We start from the raw sequence: 20,335 nt of genomic DNA, 5'->3' as shown, positions 1-20,335 counted from the left end.
CAGTTTACAGAAGAAGGGACCACTCTGTTGGCCAAAGTGAAGAGAACGTTTGGCCTTAACTGGTTCTCAACTCTCCTAAGTCCCACTTTCATCACATAAATGAAAATAAGTTCATCCAGTTTGGCTCTACAGCTTTTCTTGGTACTTCAGAAGTTCATCTGTGTCTCCCCAGAGATAAGACAAGAAAGTACTTTAGAAGGTGGGGAACTTCTCCCATGACGTAGACGTTTCTGCCTTAGTTACTTCCATGGAAGTCAGAATCATAATTTGTGGCTAATTATGAAGTGAATCTATGTAAAGAGCATAGTAGTATTCCTGGCCTATCGAGTACACAGGGCAAACGTGACACAAGATCGCCGTTCATCATGGGAATGTAAACAAAGCCTTTGGTCCCAACTAGCTGCTGACTCCCCTTCTCCCAGGACACAGCATCCCCCATTGTCTTGGGTGTGGCACCTCCAAGGGGAAAGGCAGCTGACACTCTCTGGTGTAACATGACCCTCTAGTCTGTCACATCACTTCTAACAAGTCTTTTTTATTTCTGTAAGAACAGTTGTACCCCAAATAACATCTTATATTATTATTCTATGACATTAAATACAATAGAAATCCAATAGCATAAAACTAAATTATTTTCTTAACTGGCGTGGATGCTAACTAACTCATTACTCCTACATCTGACGGCGTCAAGATGAGATGTGCTCACATGGATAGCCTTTGTCCCGCGTGGACATACAGGACAGTCAGATTTCTCCAGTCTATAGGCATTAAGCTTCTGTTCCTAATCTTCAGCATAATGCAGATGTGAAAACTACTCAAGAAAGACCATTGATTAGCTCTTAGTAACTGGCCATTTGAAGCAGGAATCTTGAAATTTCCCAGCCTCAGTGGCATTGTTTAGGAAATAGGATAATATTTTCCAGTTTATGATAGTGATATGTCCAGTAAGGTCTTTATAAAGTACTTCACTGAGCCCATTACTTAAGGTCTCTATGGAATTTTAATGTCAATAAGGACATATAGATATATATCCATCATGAAAATATGATCATTCAATCATATTTTGCGTGGCTGTTTTTTTTTTAAGATACACTCTGGAGCGATGTAATGTTTAGCTGGACTAAATCCTTGCAATCACCTAATGCAATAGCTTTACTGTAAGTGACGAAAGCAAGCTCCAGAAAGCTTTCATGGTTTCTATGTCTACAGTGATCGTGAATTGTGGCAGCATCAGGATGTGGTGGCTAATCACACGTGCGCATTTTAACAGCTCAGAACGAGTCTGTAGAAGGGTAAGAGTTCACTACTTAGCCTAGGAAACCACCCAGAATTAAACTCTGGGAGCGCTATCCTGGTAAAGATCTACTTTCTGCTTTTCTTCTTGATGTCTTTTTCTCTATTTCTTTGATGTCGTTCTTTTGATAAATGACACAAAGGGAGAGAGGTTCACTTCAGAAACAGAAGGTGGTCAGAGCTCTTGCAGGACGTTTTTAAGCAGTGCTAAACCAGCTAAGATATATGTTGAGCTTTTCCTATCCAAAATAAAATCTTAAGAGCAGTTTCTAAGAATGTGCAGTTTACTTATAAGCACATCGTGTACACTTTAAAAAGAAGACCACAGATTTTGTACAATGCTAGCATACACAAGTTCATACAAGTTAATGTTGCACTTTAAAGTCATTTTCCCAATAAAAATTTTTAAATAGTTCAGGCAATTTAAAATGTAAAGATATGTGTATATACCTCTACTCATGTGTTATTTTTACACTCTAACCTAATTTCTGACTCCTTAACAATAATGTATTTCTCTGAAATTTCCTAACGCCTCCTTAAATTTACCTCAGCCTTCCCATGAATAAGTTTTATCGACCCCCTGCAGTTCTGAGCCAATTATTTTACCAGGCCAACTTTAAAACTAGAGTTTAGGTTTCAAGTGAGCAAAAGGGAAAGATGGAAACTTTACCCTGCTCATCCCAGGATCCCTTTCTCTGAGATGGCAGTTTGGGAGATGGTTATGCAAAGCCTCCGCCTTATGTGGACGACAGGCACTGGGCAATTGTCCCGTTACCCGCGGCCGGCCACCAGCTCTCCCGCCCTCCGTGCCGCCCGCTCTCCCACCTCCAGCAACAGGTGCAGCAGGCGCTGCCCGGGAACCGCCTATGGGATGCTGTCGCGCTCTCCGACCCACTGGATTCTCGCAGCACCAACGCCAAGTCATATTCTACCTGGCTCTGGGGTCACCGACATCTGCGCGCCCTCCGGTCCCCGCCTGCGCCGGGGCTCCCTTCACAGCCAGTGCTACCCCTCTGCAAGGTCCCGTCCTCCGCCACTAATCCTCTCCCGCCCTGTCCCTCTGGTTCAGGGCTTCACCGCCCTGACCCCCCCACCCCCCATTCCTCTGCTCCAATCGGACTTCGTCCCGCGGCTGGGCTCACCTGATCGTTCGAGCGGGGGTGGCTGTGCGCCCTCCTCTGCGCAGCGGGCAGCCAGGTCGCACTCTGGCTTCGGGAACTCCCCGCCTTGGCCATCGTTAATGGACTCTTCCAGCAGTGGGCGCAGACGCTGACCTGCCTTAGCGCAGGAGCGCTATGCTCGCCCCATACATCCTAGGGCCGTTAACTTTATAGTTGTTCCTAGGGCACAAGGACCCGTCACTGAGCAGCCGCAACCGGTGCTGCCAAGCCTCTGTAAGCTACCCCCAGACTGCTTTCCAGGGAGAATAGTGCTTGCCCAGTCTTGTGCCCTTCCTAAAAGGATGTTTCTTTTACCATCGATTGAAGCCTTCTTCAAATGTTCACTCTGGGCATTCAGTGGTGAATTATTAGCAATGAAGGCTGTATCTCTGCGTCCATTACAAGGGCCGCATCTCATAAAAACTGCTGTATTCGCCCTTACCTCATTGCTTCAAGGAGTAAAGGAACCAGGTGGTGTCTAAACTGCATCTCTACAGCACTAGGGGCACATAGTTTTTAAAATTCGTTATTTTCTCCCCCCAACCCCCCAACACACACACACACACACACACACACACACACACACACACACACACACACAAGCCCTAGTGTCCGAATAGCCACAGGCGTTGTTAGAACAAATTCAGCTCCATGCATAGAAAGGCTCAAACCAGTGAGGCTGAGTCCAACCCTCTGCCTCCACTTTTTAATGAGAGAAGCAAACTTAAATTAAGAACAATTTGAGTGGCTAAGTAAAATATAAAGAAAGGCAAGTCAAAGATCCTCAGTGCCCTTCCCAATTAATCTAAACAGAATAAACTTTAAGTAACTAACTGTGATCCTGGAATACTAATGTATTATGAGCTGCTTCTGGAGGCAGTAAATGCCGTAGACACTTATAGGAATGCTTACTCAAGTTCTGCAGCATAGAATTTCAGAAAACACAGGTTTAAAACAGTGACTGCTATCCAGAAAATCATAACGCAAAACCTAATAGTAAAATTAGAAAAGTGTTTTTGGCCTGGTTTGCGTTGCTAGTTATTTAAAATGTCTCAGACTTGGTCCCTGTAGGTCAAATATTCTTAGTCCTTGTGTCACCAAGTCTTATGTCGTTAAACACAACTTGCATATTTTTTCTGGGAGTGACATTTTTCTAGCAGTGAAGTGAAAATGTGTTCTCCTAACCCCTTTACTTGAGGAAAGTGAGTGAGTCGCTAACGTTAATGATTGAGAATTTTAGATACAGAAGAAATTGGAAGGCACTTGGGGAAAAGAGCATTCAGGGATACAGTGCTGAATTTATTGGGTTTTGCATTCTTGAAATGCAAAGGTGAAAATTCAGTCACTTCAAAATCAGAATGTGATAACAAAAGCAAAACCAACCTTAGCAGCCCACAAAGTTAGAGTCACTGTGTCAGACAGCTCTCCATCACTGCAAGAAAACAACTGAGCTGGACAACTGACAAAGAAAAGTTTTCTTTTGGCTCAATTTTTTCGAGGTTCCCAACAGTGATCTGTTGACCACATGGTTTTGGATCTAAGTTGAGGCAGCACACAACAAAAAGAAAAAAGAAAAGTCTACAGCAGACCCAGAGAACAAAGGAGAAGGAGAATAGTTCAGTGAGCTTACCCTTCGGATACATTTCCAGTGACCCAAGGAGACCCTATAGTCCCTTGCAAAGATTCTCCCACCTCCTGAAAACACCACTCTCAGGACCAAGCCGTTGCCACAGGGGTCTTAGGGGACATCTAAAATCCAAACCATAGCCCATGTTCTAGATGAGAAGAAGTGTATTGTTTTTTCTAGAAGCTCATTATCTGCCTGGAAGGAACAAGCCACGCATGGGACTGCTGTGACATTCCGCACCAGACCACTGTACTTCCGTTCGCACCCTTGACATGAACCCAAGGCCCTGCACGCTTCTGTGCCCTGAACTCCAGTTGTTTCACAGCGTGCACAGCACACAGCCTAATCACTCTTCCTCCGAGCCTTTGCGCAGGGTTGCCCTCTGTTTGACACTGGAGATCTTCACATGGGCGGATCCCACCACTGGAACGTTTTTCTAGGCCTGAACCACTATTTACAACCTTCACAGACTTTGTTGTTTGTGTCCTACATTAACAAGGAAAGAGGACAGGAGTGAGGGTGGGAGGGAGGCAGGAGGGTGGAAGGGAGGGAAAGAGGACCAGTAGGGTTGTTGAAGGAGTGTGAGGAAGGAGGATGTTGGGAGGATGTTGATGTTCTGAAGACAAAGCCTGATTCCCAGTTCCGCTTGAATGCAGTGCTGGTGGAGAAGCCTGTAAGACAGTCTAATAAATGATATCTCCATGTGGGTGTGCACATCTACTCATTATATCAGTCCTGTCCTTTAGAGACTCCTGACATAGAGCTTACCAGTATAAATTTAACATAGGATGTATAACATACATATAGAAAAACCTGCAGACAGGAATACCAATGGATGTTCAAACCACACTGAATTAAAACCACTCAAGCAAAGGATTTGCCTCAATATTTCAAAAAAATATTATTATAGATTCAGTCCCCCAAAGTGCAAAGGAAAGATCACATATGTGGCATCATTAAGTGCAATGAAATATTAAGGGACCTGAGCATTATAGAAAATAGGCCAGTTTAAAATTGTTTATCAAGCTGGGTGGTGGTGCACTTAGGAGGCAGAGGCAGGCGGATCTCTGAGTTCGAGGCCAGCCTAGTCTACAGAATGACTTCTAGGACATCTTGAATTTTGCAGGAAAATGGATGGAACTAGAAAATATCATTTTGAGTGAGGTAGTCCAGACACAGAAAAACAATTATCACATATGCTCACACATAAGTGGTTTTTAAATATAAAGCAAAGAAAACCAGCCTACAAATCACAATCCCAGAGAATTTAGACAACATCGAGGACACGAAGAGAGACTTACATAGATCTAATCTACATAGGAAGTAGAAAAAGACAAGATCTCCTGAGTAAATTGGGATCATGGGGACCTTGGGAGAGGGTTGAAGGGGAGGGGAGAGGCAGGGAGGGGAGCAGAGAAAAATGTAGAGCTCAATAAAAATCAATAAAAAAACCCCAGAGAAACCCTGCCTCAAAAAACAAACAAAAATGTTGATAAATTCATTTGATCACAGAAACTTCTTTCTAGCTTGTTCCTATTACACAAAATAAACTTTGAGAAATGCCGTTTATAAAGATATTAAATTCTATCATTTGGGGCTGGACACCACATGGCCATCTGTTCTCTGCATTTTGATCTCTCTTGGGACGTTTCTTTCATGATGATTGAGAATGATACTTGCCTGTGGTATAAAGATAAATATTTAAAATGTAGTTGGAAATCATGCTCAAGCAACAGCCACGTGTACATGCCTAAAAATGTCCTCAAGTCTACCTCGTACACCTACAGTAGTGACCAATTGCAAATTTCCTTTTATTTTACTACTTGCAGCCTGTGAGATTTTACTATCCTAGTCACCAAAGGAGTAGATGAATAGTTTACATCCTATGAAATATAGTTCACGTTTTTAAAACACACATTTGTCCGCAAGCAGCCATTTTAGAAAACATTTTCAGAAAATGCTGTTGGAGACTCTTAAAGAAACGTTTTTATTTCTTAACTAGAAGCAAATTTCTGAGGTTTTCTCATGTTTAAAACTGAATTTCCCACGAATCAGGCAGAAATGTATATGGAATGTTTAATCCCCCAAGAAGAGCTGGCTAAATGGTTCCTCCAGCTTGCCTCTGCTTCAGGCTTGCTGGGTGGCACATACCACGGCATGTCTCTGCTTCAATGGCAGGGGTAGGAAACCATCAAGGCTCACTAAGCACACTGCATATCAAAACATCACCATGGTAGCATTTGTCCACTTGTCACGGTCCCTCTGCAGTGACTCAGCCATTCATTCTCTTGAATCAATATTGAAGGTCTTGAAATCCGTTACTGAGGTTGGGGGATGAGACTAAGAAATCCTTCGCTCCTGACGTCGAGTTCCAGTTGGATCAAGGTTATGATTTCTGCCTGTGCTTTCTCTTTGAGGACAGATAGCAGGCTTCTACTTTGCATAATTACCTTGAAACAAGTTTGTGTTTGCATTCTTCGTGATACAGTAAAAGACAACTACGCTTTCCAGAAACCTTCCGTGTGCTGCAAAAAGCGCATCAAGCATGGAATCTAAATAGTACAGCTCCTTTGCAACAGCTTACATAGGGATGTGGAGGGGGGAGGGAAACATTTTGATAAACAATAAAATGTCTAAATCTTTGATATAGGATTCTTTCAATTCCATTTTTATATATCCCATCCTGAAACAAAATTAACAAGTAGCAGAATTAGCAAGTTACATAGTAAAAATTTCCACCAGTCATTACCGATAAACAATACACTCTCCACTCAACAAATATAAAATTATAAAATGAACCTTCCTGTTTTAAAATGCAATTTTTTAATAATCATTTGTTTCTGATACAGCGGGTCACAAAAAGTCTAGTTTTCAATTTACTGATTATCACAGGCTTAAGTTCAGAGTGGAGCTCATCTATACTGTGTGAGGTTGACTTACACTTAACTCAGTTAAGTATAAACGCAACTCTGCCTGAGGAGACAATACAGGCTCTTAAGTCTTGTTTTGATAAGGGAGAGCAGGCTATGTGTAGTAAGAGAGGACAAGCTTCTCTTCCGTCCTTCTCCTTTGCATCTACCTCCAGAAGTGAACCAGTTTACCTCTTCAAGACCCAGGGCAAACCTATCCGATCTGCACGGGGCGCTGCAATTAAACTGTCCACAGCAGGCCACACCAGAGAATCTGATAACGTCATCAGAGCCGAGTACAAACGGCTCTCCCGGGACCCCTGCACTCTACCAAGGATTTCTCTGATCTGAGGTAATGTTTGCTTTACCAGTGACTGAAAGCAAACAAAACCCCTAGAAACAAAGATTCCACTGTCTGCTCGTGCACGGGTGGGAAAACCAAGCCCTAAAGGAAGAAAGGGTGACTGGTGGTATGTACGCAATTATGCAGAGTCCTGTGAAGTTCACGCCTTACATGTAGGCACCTGGTTCATGGAACATGGAACTGATCTCGGGGTGTTCCTGTTGAAACTCCTTGAAAGAGAGCCCTGCGGGGTTCCGTTGTGCTGTCTGCCGGTGTTACACGACAGATCCTGTCAGGAAACATACACTAGACGGGCCTTAATTTTTCAAAAAGAGAAGTTCATTAATTGTCCCTCCTTGTAAAGTCCCGAGAAAGAAAAAAGATGATTATGGCTGTGTTTGGAAGAAGGCCATACAGGCAAACTCAGCCCAGACTTGCTCGCTGCAATCCGAGGGCATAATCCCGAACAAACCAGAGCTCCCTAAAGACTCTGGTTTTTCTTTTCCCTTCCCTTTTGTGCTTTTCTTCCAAAAGTGAGAGAGTAGATTGTGACTAATTCCTACAAGAAATGCTGAGCTAGCTAAATTCTGACAATTATAAAATCACGGGTGGCCACTAGTTCAGAAGAAAATCTTACCCAAATAAAACCAATTATGAGTAGACTTAAACTGTGTGCCTTTATCCACTGCCAAATGCAGTATCAATAGGATATAATGTGAAAGCTGCCGCTTTGAGGGATTTGAAAGGTACAGAAAGTATTCATCTTTTTGTGCTGCTTCTGCCACCATATAGAGTAAAAGAAAAGAGAAAGGAACTATGCAACATCAAGTTGAATTGCTCAAGCGGAGAGCAGGAGAAGGAAATTATAACCAGATGCGTGTGTGGATGTTTTATATTTTCCCGTGAGCTCACAAGGCAATCATCGCCCTCTACTGGCAGTGTGCAGTAACTGAAAACCATGGGAAAGAAAAAATTAAAATTGAAAAGGAAATATCATAATAAAAACTTTAAAACAACATTAAGACAAGTCTTGAAACTTATTTTCCTATAATCACAAAATGTCAAAACTGGTAGATAATGACAATTCCATGTGGGTCAAACCAACGCCTTATTTTCCCAATAATTTAAAATGATGGTCTATTCATTGCCGTCATCACTCAGGAGAAAAAAAATATGCTTAATTTTTAAAATTATTTTATTTACCTTATTTTATTTAAATGATTCTGTAACACATGAATCAGTTAATGTCTCAGCATCCAACTAGTTATGGGAAAACGTTTATAGTTGCCTGTACTCAAATGCCAGCTCTTGCGTGGGACTAAACTTAGCAGTAAGCATGATAATCTTTACAGGAATCCTTTCTTTATTTAAAATAATAGTAAAAGAATAGTCCTGCTCATGGGAAGACGAAGACCAACTGTACTTCTCAAATTGGTGAGGCCAATGAGGTGCCCCGCTCCCTGTTTCTAGTACTTTGGAGCCCCAAGGCAGGTTTTGTGGCCATAGTGGGGGGGAGGATCAGAGGTAGGTGACTGGGGACAAGTGGAGCAGAAGTGAGTGAGACAAGGTGGCTCCGGGGCACATCTGATCTCTGCCAGCTCTTTCAGACTCTAATCAGAGACATCTTGTCCCTTCTGGGGTCCAAGGACAAAGGCCAGTGTTGTAAATAAAAAAAAAATCAACCAATTAGAAGTTAGCTAATCACACAAACAGTGTGGAAGAGAGAGAGGGAAGTTGGAATGGGAAGACAGGCTGAATGGGCTGAACTAAGACAGAAAACTAATCTTCCCACGGTTTCCTGTACAACCAAGTTGAAAGATAGTGTTGCAAATGGGGTAAAAGATGAACAAGCATTATCCCTATTCTAGAACTCAGCAGCCCCAAGCAGTGCTGATACTCAGACAACTGGCCTGCTCACACAGAGAGATAACTGCAGTTGCCTCCTGTTGCACTGAGAAAATCTAGGCAGCAATACTGATGAATGCCAGGCTGTAAGTGATAATCTATTCCACCCAATAACTAGAACTATTCGGGGCAACACACACACACACACACACACACACACACACACACACACACAGAGTCACATAGCACTTAGTTCTGGACAATCTCTCGGGAATAGAATGATCTCTAAATCTTTCTAAATTGGAGACAAGGGTCAGAGACATCCTTGGTGTTTCAGAGGAAGTTTCTTGTTCATATTGAGTTGAAGACTAACCTAAGGAAGTGCCACTCAATACCTAAGTAGTTAGTCTATTTCATTAACTCGATAGCTTTGTTCTTTCTTACCAACCAGCTCATTTAATCACTGTCCTTCATGATAGCATAGATCTTGGGGAGATCCCATGCACCATATTCATTTCCTTTTTAAAAAAATCTAAATGTACTTATGTGTATGAATTGTTTTGTCTGCATGTATTATTGCTCCAAGGCACAGGGCCCACGGAGGTTGGAAGAGGGCATTAGATCGCTTGGGACACGAGGTACAGATGTTCGGGAGCCATCATGTGAGCACTGGGAACTGAACCCAGGTCCTTGGCATGAGCAACAATACTTTCAACCGCTAAGCTCTGGCTCCAGTTCCTCACATTCATTTTCATTTTGCTGTTGCTGTTGTGGTTTGGTTGGTTGCTTGGTTTTGTTTTTGTTTTTGTTTATTTTGGAGACAAGGTCTCTTTATGTAGTCCTGACTATCCCAAAATTCACTATGTGGACCAGGTTGGTATAGAACTCAAAGAGATCCACTTGCCTCTGCCTCCTAAGTACTGCGCTTAAAGGCATGCATCACCACTGCTCAGCTTCCCACATTCATTTTCAATCATGAACATGCTATGCCATGTCTCAGACAGTACAAGGCAAAGCTTTGCCTCCTATTTAAGCTCCAAGAATTACTTCCTTGCCTACTTGGATGTCTTCCAGATCAGGAGCCTCCCAGAGGGACAGCAATAAAGCTACTCTTTCTCTCACTCCTCTCCTCCCTCCATCTCTTATATTCTCCTCCTCCCTCTTCTACCACATGCCCTGAGTTTTGGAGGGGGTGAAGCAGACGTCTCCCGCCATGGCTGAGCATTCAACAGTCACTCGGACCCTGACCAGTTGTGAGTCTCTGCAGCCGTCACTGCACACCAGCAGGGATCACAGGACAGGTCAAAGAGATGGGAAGGAGCTATGAAGGGCGCGGGGAGGGTAATCAGAATGCACTCTATTATGAAAGTGTCAAATAACAAAATCAATCCATTTTAAAAATTAGCAAAAAATGCTATTGCGATTTTAACAAGGATTATATCGAATCTGTACCTTTTAAAAGTAATACTTTTAAATCTTAGTGATCTTAAATCTGTCAACCTACTGTCTTCCCATTTATTTAGAAATCATCTCATTTCCATCAGCACTATTTTACAGTGCTTCACTGTACAAGTCCTAAGCTGATCGTGTTCCTAAGCACTTGATTATTTTGATGCTATGGACAATAGGGTCGCTTTCTTAATGCCTCTTACAAATCCCTCATTTTCAGTGGAAAGAAATTTCTGTGTTAGTCAGTCATTTATATGCTTTATGGATTAGTATGTCATTAGATTTGCTTTGATACAATGTCAAAACTCAATGGATGGTAATTTCATAAAGATCAGTTACACTGTGGCACCCAAAACCGTATCAGCAAGGTTGATTTACTCAGTCCCATCTGCCTTAGTTCCCTTTCTATTGCTGTGACAAATCACCACGACCCAAAACAACCTGAAAAAGAAAACCTTTAATTTGACTTCTTGTTCCAGAGGGTTAGAGTCCATGAAGGCGGAGTAAATGAATGGCAGCAGGAAGAGCTGAGCTCTCCCCTCTGGATCTGACAGCAAGAGGCAGAGAGCACACTATAGATGACAGCCTTTGAGACCCCAAAGCCCACGCCCAATGATGTACCCCCTTCAGCTGGTTCACACCTCCTGCGCCTTCCTAAACAGTCCAGCCAACAGGGACCATTCCCATCCAGACCACTACACTATTGCCATATCTTAACCTTGCAGCTGGATTGGATCTTTTATCTGTGGATAATTTTGTAGTATTAATGCATTCATTATTTATTTGGATTTTATTGTCTAACTGGGTTGCACAGATCCCCCATATGCTGAAAATTTTCATATTTCTTTTCAAATATCTCACTGCTGTTATCAATGTCAATTTCCTCACAAAATTATTTTAGTTTTAAGAACCTATTAACTTCATAGACAATAAAATATTCTAAAATATGCCGGGCATGGTATTAATCCCTTTAGTTCCTCCTGGGGGGGGGGGGCAGAGGCAGATGGATCTCTATGAGTTCAAGGCCAGTCTGGTCTACAAAGAGAGTTCTAGGATAGACAGAGTTGTACACAGAGTATTCCTGTCTTAATCTTTTTTTCTTTTCTAAAATACATGTTTTGCTTGAGAATTTGAACTCTATTAATGTTAGCAAGTATTGTCATATTTCTCTTAAGTAAATGGCTTATTATGTAAATATTTTTAAAAATCCACCTCACCTCTGAGTTTGAGGGCAGCTTGATCTACAAAGCGAGCCCCAGGACACCTAGGGATGGATGTACAGAGAAAGCCTGTTTCGAAAAACAGACAGACAGACAAACAAGCATTTCCAAAAGAATGGGAAACAAACAAACAAACATTCCCAAAAGAATGGGAAAAGATCTTCACCAACCCCACATCAGACAGAGGTCTGATCTCCAAAATATACAAAGAATTCAAGAAACTGGACACCAAAAGAACACATAATCCAATAAAAAAAATAGAGTTACAGACCTAAACAGAGAACTCTCCACAGAGGAATCTAAAATGGCCCAATGACACTTAAGGAAATGTTCAACATCCTTAGTCATCAGAGAAATGCAAATTAAAATAACTCTGAGATTCCATCTTAAACCTATAAGAATGGCCAAGATAAAAAAACACTGATGACAACTTATGCTGGAGAGGTTGTGGGGAAAAAGGAACACTTATGCATTGCTGGTGGGAATGACTGGTACAACCCCTTTGGATGTCAGTGTGGCGATTTCTCAGCAAATTAGGAAACAACCTTCCTCAAGACTGCAGGTCTCACTAGGCTAATGTCCTACATCCAGAACTTGCCTACAAAGGTGAGTATCTTACTTGTGAACTTAAGATGGCTGTAAACAAAATGCAGATCTCAAAATACAGATCTTTGCTTCTGGAAGTTCAGACCACGAGTGAGCCCACATTTGAATTCTCCAGAGCTCTCCCTGTGCATGTCTGGAGTCTGTGGCTACTAGCATATCGGTGTCTGCCATAGTCTCTGATATGTCCTGACGGTCGCCTGTCCCTAACAAAGGACTTTGCTCTCTGTTTATGGAACATAACATAAAGCATGGTATAGGAAAGGAATGAGGGGTAAGTTTCCACAGATCTTTAACAGCATTTCACAAGGAAGGAAGTGACATTACTGACCCAGAACAGCACGCAAGACTGCACACAGACATCATCAACAAATATCCACATGTTGCTTCCAACATTTATAAGACATTTGTTTTTTAAGGTTGCTTTCAACCTGTTAACTGCTTTCAGCATGTGGTTACGACAACATGCATACATTATTCTGAGTCAAAGGCATGGAAGTGTACATAGTTTAATTTTAAACTTGTGCCTTTATTTTAGGTTATAAAAGCTGACTGCATGGGAAATTCGAGGCACAGTAAGGGTGGCTATACAATTGTCTTAAAAACAGGTCAAAGTTGAACAGCTAAGCACACAGCAGACAGCAGGCTACATGCATAGTTTTAAATGATCTCAGGTCATATTATTTACTCGACTAGCCAAAGTTTAGTCACATCAATGATAAGTTATTTTCAGAGAAAGACAAAGGAGGGTCCAAGGAAGGAGTCTTGGGGATTGGCAGGAATGTAGAGATCACACTTGGACAACAGTTGGTACGTCTATCAAAGTTATTTGCCACAGACTGCTTTACCTTGGAATACTAGAAAAGGTCGATGTTGTCATTGGTTTTAGTATTTGTTTGGTTGGTTTCAAGACAGGGTTTCTCTGTGTTGTTCTGGCTGTCCTGGAACTTACTCTATAGACTAGACTGGCCGTAACTCACAGAGATCCACCTGCCTCTGCTTCCTGAGTGCTGGGACTAAAGGTGTACATCGCCCCCGGCGATATTGCCCTTTTTATCATAATTTCCTTTGTTAACATTTTCTCTCAACCGTGCATCTGTGTGTTCTTATTGCTCACATACAATATGCAAAAATCCGAGTTTTTGTTTTTATGACACCATAACTTTAATTTTAATTAAGGCGGATAGTGAGAGGAAGCTGAATGTGGCTCAAGGAATATGTAACAAAATAGCTGGGGGGAAGCAAACCTTCTGTGTGAATGCTCACCGTATTCACCTCCAAACAGTGTTCCATTCTGCTAACAGAAGAAGGAAAGAAACTGCTAGTTTATTTATTTTACTGAAACAGATTGTGCATTGATTTTTATGGCTTTGCCTGTCAAACAATAATATTTTCTCACAAAGAATCATTCTTTATTATGATAATCCATTCTCGCATTCCAACAAAGCCAAGAATAATACCAGAGGGTTCTTTTCTAGAGAACGGGTGTGGTAAAAGCTTATCTTTCAAAGACATTATTTAAAGATAGGATTTATTAATCTTTGTAAACCAAATGCTCATCTGTGTTATGCTAAACCAAATCTGCCCATATGGTCTTAAGGACAAAGTAATAACAAGAACATGAATCAAATTTCAATCAATACAAATCTATTCTCCCCTTAAAAAACAGATTTCCAAATAAAAAACACTCTAAAGGGAACTAAGTCCTTTTCAAAATAACAACAGCAAATGAGTTTCTGTGCTTCCTCTCTACCGCATTGCCTACACACCTCTGCCTGGAAAGGAGGGGACTTAGCTACTCTTGTCGCACCGCCCTCAAGTAAATCTAGCTGAGAAATGCTCTTTGAAGTCCTTACGCATTTGCTTCAAATAATTCTGAGGGGAGTTAGATGCCAGATAGGATTAAAGCTTGGGAAGCCAGGAGAATTTCAGCTGAAGTTTAAATGTAAATAATAGAAAGCATGGTGGGAAGAAGAAGGGGAAGATGGCTTACAACCAGCACTAGCTGCAGTGATAACCTGTCGTATTTAGAATTGTTAGAAAGAAAACCTAAGTGCAGAGTCACTATCAATGTTTGCAAGAAAGAACTTCTGAAAGATACATTAAACACCAAGTTTAAATGCCCTCATGAAACAGGAGGCTTTGAAAAAGTTTTTTTTAAGTCAAGTATTTTTAATCCAAATCAATGTGATATTTGGTGTTTCTCTGTGTCACTGCAGTGGTCTCCTTAAGGATTTCTCTGTTTCTACCTCAGTCCTAACAGCCCCCTCTCAGCATAATCCTTCCACTTTCTCCCCTTGACCAGAGCAAAAGCCCAGTCTCTTGCAAGGGCTTAAAAATGCCATTGAACCTGGCTCATCTGATTTTCTCCAGGCAAACCAGTGGAACTGGCATTCTTGTTTTGGATTTTCAGTTAGTGTTCATAAGGACTTTCAACAGAAATGATGTCAATCTGCACAGGCTTAGACTAGAATAAACTTGCTTCCTGGTTTGTTTTGTTTTATTGCTTATTTTTAGCACTATTATTATTATTTTGGTTTTTTAAATTAGACTTTCTCTGTGTAGCCCTGGCTGTCTTAGAACATGTTTTGTAGACCAGACTGGTCTCAAACTCAGAGATCTGCCTGTCTCTGCCTCCTGAATATAGGGTAAAAACCATGGAACCCTGGTTAGACGTCTCCCTCTGTATTCTCTCTTGACTAGCTCTCTACTTCTGAGTGATTGCCCTATGCTTTCCCTTCTGTCCCCAGCCAGCTCCACAGTAAAGGCCACAGCTCATATTTTCTTTTCTTTCAGTGAGAAAGGTATAACTGATCTTTTTGTTTTGCTTTTTTGAGACAAGTTTTATCTGTATAGCCCCATTTTCCAGGAACTCACCCTGTACGTAGCTCAGGCTGGCCTTGAACTCACAGAGATCCAGAGATCCGCCTGCCTCTGCGGGATTAAAGGCGTGGGCCAACACACTGGGTGACTTAACTGAATTCCATCTGACCACTTGAGAAAAATTTTCGGAAGGGTTAGGCACACACTCAAGTACGTTGTAGGTTCTAGGAGCATTCATATATAATAATTTTCCTATGTGACCACGGATCCTGTAAAGACCATTAGAAACAAAGATTTTACTAGGTAGTCTGCTTAATTACAGGCATATAACTATTCCTGTCTGCCTGGACTGTCTACCTAAGAATTTAAGAATAATATTTGGGAGACTAGCTTTTATCTAATAAAATCTGGATAGATGGGGACATTGAAGTGGTTATTTTGAGTCATATTTAATCTTCCATTTATAACTTATAAGCATTTATAAGCACCTCTATATTCCCATGCTGTATTTGACTCTTCTTTCATGTCCATGTAGCAAAACTGTGATTATAATAATCACCATGCTGTAGACAACAACAGGTGAGCGGTGAGTGAGGAGTCTATTCTCCGTCAGCACAGCAGATCTGAACAGGCACTGGTTTATTTTCTACCTGTTGTACACAGAAGAGAAGCACCCATGTTTTCTACACAGAAATTATTTGAAGATTAGATATGAGGGCTTTTTAAAACTCACTGAATAGCCGGGCGGTGGTGGCGCACGCCTTTAATCCCAGCACTCGGGAGGCTGAGGCAGGCGGATCTCTGTGAGTTCGAGACCAGCCTGGTCTACAGAACTAGTTTCAGGACAGGCTCCAAAGCCACAGAGAAACCCTGTCTCGAAAAACCAAAAAAAAAAAAAAAACCCTCACTGAATAACCCAATTTGAAATTCCTTTCAGCGTTTCTTGAATATGTAACAATGCTTTCCTGTTTTACTTCTGAAAAGGTGTAGAAAGTAGCAGAAAGTGGCACTCCAGGGTTGAAAGAACCAGCCCTGGGGATCAGGAAGAACTGCAAAAAGAAGGAAAGCTTTGGCTTTCATTTCTAAAGAAACTGATTTGATTCACTTGGATACAAAGTTTCAAACAATTTAATGGTTCAGACATGCACAGTTGGCTCTGGGAGAACTTATTAAAAAATAAATGTGTCTACTCTCAATATTTTACTGATAATAAAGTGGGGGAGGTACATTTAAATTGTGTCCCCAAAGAAAACCCACTGTATCTCCTACATGACTATCTACTTTTTTAACTTTAAAATATATTTTGGAGATCTTTCTACATGCTTATAGTCATACATGCTTCATAAGATGATGTCATTTAAATGGAGGGAACCTCAATTAAGAAAATGCCTTCCTGAGGTCAGGTGGTAGGCAAGGCTGTAAGACATTTTCTTAGTTAGTGATGGGTGGGGGTGGGCCCAGTCCATTGTGGGTGGTTCCAGTCCTGGGCTGGTGGTTCTTGGTTCTGTAAGAAAGCAGGCTGAGCAAGCCCTTGAGAGCAAACCTGTAAGCAGTACCTCTCCATGGCCTCTGCATCAGCTCCTGTCTCCAGGTGCCTGCCAGGTCTGAGGTCCTGTTCTGACTTCCTTCTATTAAGAACAGTGATGTGGAAGTGTAAACCAAATAAACCCTGTCCTCCTCAGCTTGCTCTTTGGTCATGATGTTCTGTCACAGAAGTAGAAACCCTGCCTGATAGGTGTCCTTTTAGCTGAGGCTCTTCAATCCTTCCAAGTTGCTTAGACCCGAAATAAGTACACAGAAACTATATTATTTAAAGCACTGGAAATATCTTAAGTGTGTAGAACTTTAAGACAATTCTGAGGTCATTTCTGAGCCCTTTTCAGTCTTAGTGCCTTAGTGCTCCTCTCCCCCCGGAATCTAACAACGATACATGTACTTACTGAAATATTGGAAACTTCCCATCTCCCTATGTCCTTGTGGATGTTCTCCAAATAGAGCTCCGTTCCTAGAATTGGTACAAGATAACCCACAGATGTCCACCAATGTTTTGACTTGGTCCCTGGAAAGGAGTCAGAATGATCTCCAGATGTCCCCTGTTGCCTTGCCTGATCTGGCAACTGCTCTCCAGCCCTTGCTCAGACCACTTGTTATTAGAAGCCCCCCTGAATAAGCCAATCTTAATAAATGGAAAACTGCCTCCAGTCCCCCCCCCGCCTTGTTTCTATGGCATTTCGATTTAAAAATGGCTTGTAACAGGCATTCAGGGTCCTTGGCATTGAATGCTATTGAATGCTAAGTGACCCTCCAGAGGCAGAATTAAAATCCTTTTGCTTTTACATCAATTGAGGTGTGAGAGTGGGTGACTTGGGGTGACTCCTAATTGGTAGTTGGACTCTAGGGTTCAAAAAGTATATTGCTAGCTAGCTCTTCCATCTTAAATTAATCCATTTCTATTATTTTGTATTTTACCATGAGGCTCGCTGTTTACCGGTGGTAAAGTTCCCAGGAATCTGCTTCCTTTGGCAGCAGCCACATGGCTTCACATTTTTTCCACCTACTTTCTTTCAGCATTCAGTTTAGTTTTCCCACCTAGCTCTATTCTGCCATGTCACAGGGCAAAGCAGCTTCTTTAGTCATTAACCAATAAAAGCAACACATATACAGAAGGACCTCCCACACCAGTGTCCTATCCAGTCATTCTCCCTATTCCTTTCAGACAGGGGTTTCCTCACTGGGAGCAAGACTGGTAGTCAGCATGCGCCAGGGATCCTCCTGCTTCTTCTCCCCACCTGCACCCCACACTGGGGTTACAGGCACACACACACACACCTGGATTTTTCTTTGGGTGTTGGGCTCCAAAGAAATGTCCTCAAGTTGGGTATTTTGTCTTTTGAAAAAAGGAACTGGATCTGTAATGACTGAAATATATTTCTTTTGTGTGTGTGTGTGTGTGTGTGTGTGTTTGTTTTTGTTTTGTTTTGTTTTTTTGGTTTTTTCAAGACAAGGTTTCTCTGTAGCTATGGAGCCTGTCCTGGAACTAGCTCTTGTAGACCAGGCTAGCCTTGAACTCACAGAGATCGCCTGCCTCTGCCTTCCTTGCTAGGATTAAAGGCGTGTACTACCACCACCCAGTTGTGGAATACATTTCTTGTACATACTCCTTAACCTAAAGTTTATAGAAAAATTAATGAATAAATCTGTAAATAAATACTAACTTAAATCTTATTTATTTATTTTTCTAACTTAAATCTTTTGATCAAATATTACATTGTTTTAATGAACCCAAAGTATCCAGTTAGTAATGATGAACAACACTTTGATTTTTTTTTTTCTTTTGGCCATTACTGTAGTCAACATTCCTGAACTTACCTGTTAAATCTTATTCAACCATATCTGTAAGTGAATTTAAGGTAAGTATCTAGTAAAGTTGCAGCCCAGGAAATTGCATTTTTAATTTTAATGCATATTAACAAATGGCCCTTCTCACAGGTTATATCAATTTACACTCTCTATTCCACACAACATTTACTCTAGCTCAACCTAAATGCTAGGGACAAAGGAATGCAAATTCATAGAAACACATGGCCTTTCAACTACAGCAGTTTAATGGGAAATATCAGATGAGAGCTGAAAAAAACGAAGCCTCCCTCCGGCCTTGTGGATTGCTGAGAACATCCTTTCTCCAAAGACAAATTCTTGTTCCTATTGGTCAGCTTTTTGGAACTTAGCCAAAATTCATGGCCAACTGCTTCTTTTGTATAGTCTCATAATGAAATATACATATATCGTGGCCTTTTATTCAATTTTTGTTAGATAGAAATAATTGCCCAAAAGCTTCGCGGATATCATATAGAATGTTTTTCAAAGTGAACAGGTAGCAATGCATGGAATTTATTCCGTCGCTCAGCCTCTCCCAAGGATTCCGTGGCCTATTGACACTGAGTAAGAAAAGTAACCTGCGTGCAAAAAGGTTTCATTCCATTAGCATGCATGAGAGCGGAACAGCTGAAGCCCTACACGCCAAGGACGAATATATCCTTTGTCTCTTGATGAGAAAACGTCTCCGTGATAAATGGTTACAGACAGCGGTGTCACAGGGGCAACAGCACACAGAACAGCTCCCGCAAACTTTTTTTTCCCCTCGGTTTTCTTTGCCTAGAGGTCTTTGTAACATTGTTCAGCACCGTGCACTGTGCCTAACCTTTCCAATAAAAGGCGCTTACTGCAATAGAAGTAAAATTCCCAACCCTTGTAGAGATAACTTCCCAGAAAACCGAACAAGCAAACAAAACAATCAACCAAAACAAAACAAAACAACAACAACAAAAAAAACCTTTGGAAAAGGTATGGAACGGCGTCCTAAAGGCTTCAAAAGGAATGAATATTCAGACTGTAAAGAGAAGTGCGGTACGTCCGTACATCCGGCATTCAAGTAACGTGGGCCTAAATGGGTAGTCAGTCAAATGCAGTGCCCGTAGTCAACACAAAATACCAGACACACCATTAAAATGTCATACAGTCATTTGCATAAATACAAACAAAATCCAATAAATTTGTTATAAAAATTAAGTCGCAAAGCATGGGGTTTTTATTTCTTTGACATCGGATGCTGCAACACTGACTACCAGTGACGTCCTGTTAATTTCCAAATCCGAGGTTAGTGACAAGTTGTTGACAACTTTGTTCCTTTCAGGGTGTAGCTCCAGGGCAACCCTTCCGACTTTGCTTTAGAGGGCTCATTCAGCTCACCTAGGGTCCCAAGACTGCTCCCAACCCAGCACCCTGCCTGTCTTGCTGCCTTGGGGGCTCATCATTCGATTTTCTAAAACAGGAACGTTAACACCGTGCTTGTGCTTTCCTCTGCCCCACCGGGAAGGAAAGTCCGGCTACGGAGCGAGAAAAAAAAGCGCTGTGGCTCTCCGTTGACCTCCTCATCCCGCCCTCTCCACGCCCTTTCTTTGCTCTGGGGTGGGGGGCTTGGGTTGGGCTTGCCGGATCCTCCCACAGCGGGGAATCCAACTCTGCTAGGACCGCCCATAGGGGCGGGGCTGGAGGCGGACGTG

At 41.8% G+C, this 20,335-nt stretch overlaps 1 protein-coding gene across 1 annotated transcript in view; it reads right to left on the bottom strand.

The window, feature by feature from the left end:
* The window catches only part of Adgrv1 (adhesion G protein-coupled receptor V1), a 532,771-nt gene extending 530,477 nt beyond the window's left edge, over positions 1-2,294 (bottom strand). Inside the window, exon 1 of the mRNA XM_075976408.1 lies at positions 2,226-2,294. Coding sequence (XP_075832523.1) covers positions 2,226-2,247 — 22 coding nt within the window. The 5' untranslated portion in view covers positions 2,248-2,294. The remainder of the gene's footprint in view (positions 1-2,225) is intronic.
* Positions 2,295-20,335: the final 18,041 nt, after the last annotated feature.

This window comes from Microtus pennsylvanicus, chromosome 6, assembly GCF_037038515.1.
Source record: "Microtus pennsylvanicus isolate mMicPen1 chromosome 6, mMicPen1.hap1, whole genome shotgun sequence".
NCBI lineage: Eukaryota > Metazoa > Chordata > Mammalia > Rodentia > Cricetidae > Microtus > Microtus pennsylvanicus.
This window is presented reverse-complemented; position numbering and strand designations above follow the sequence as displayed.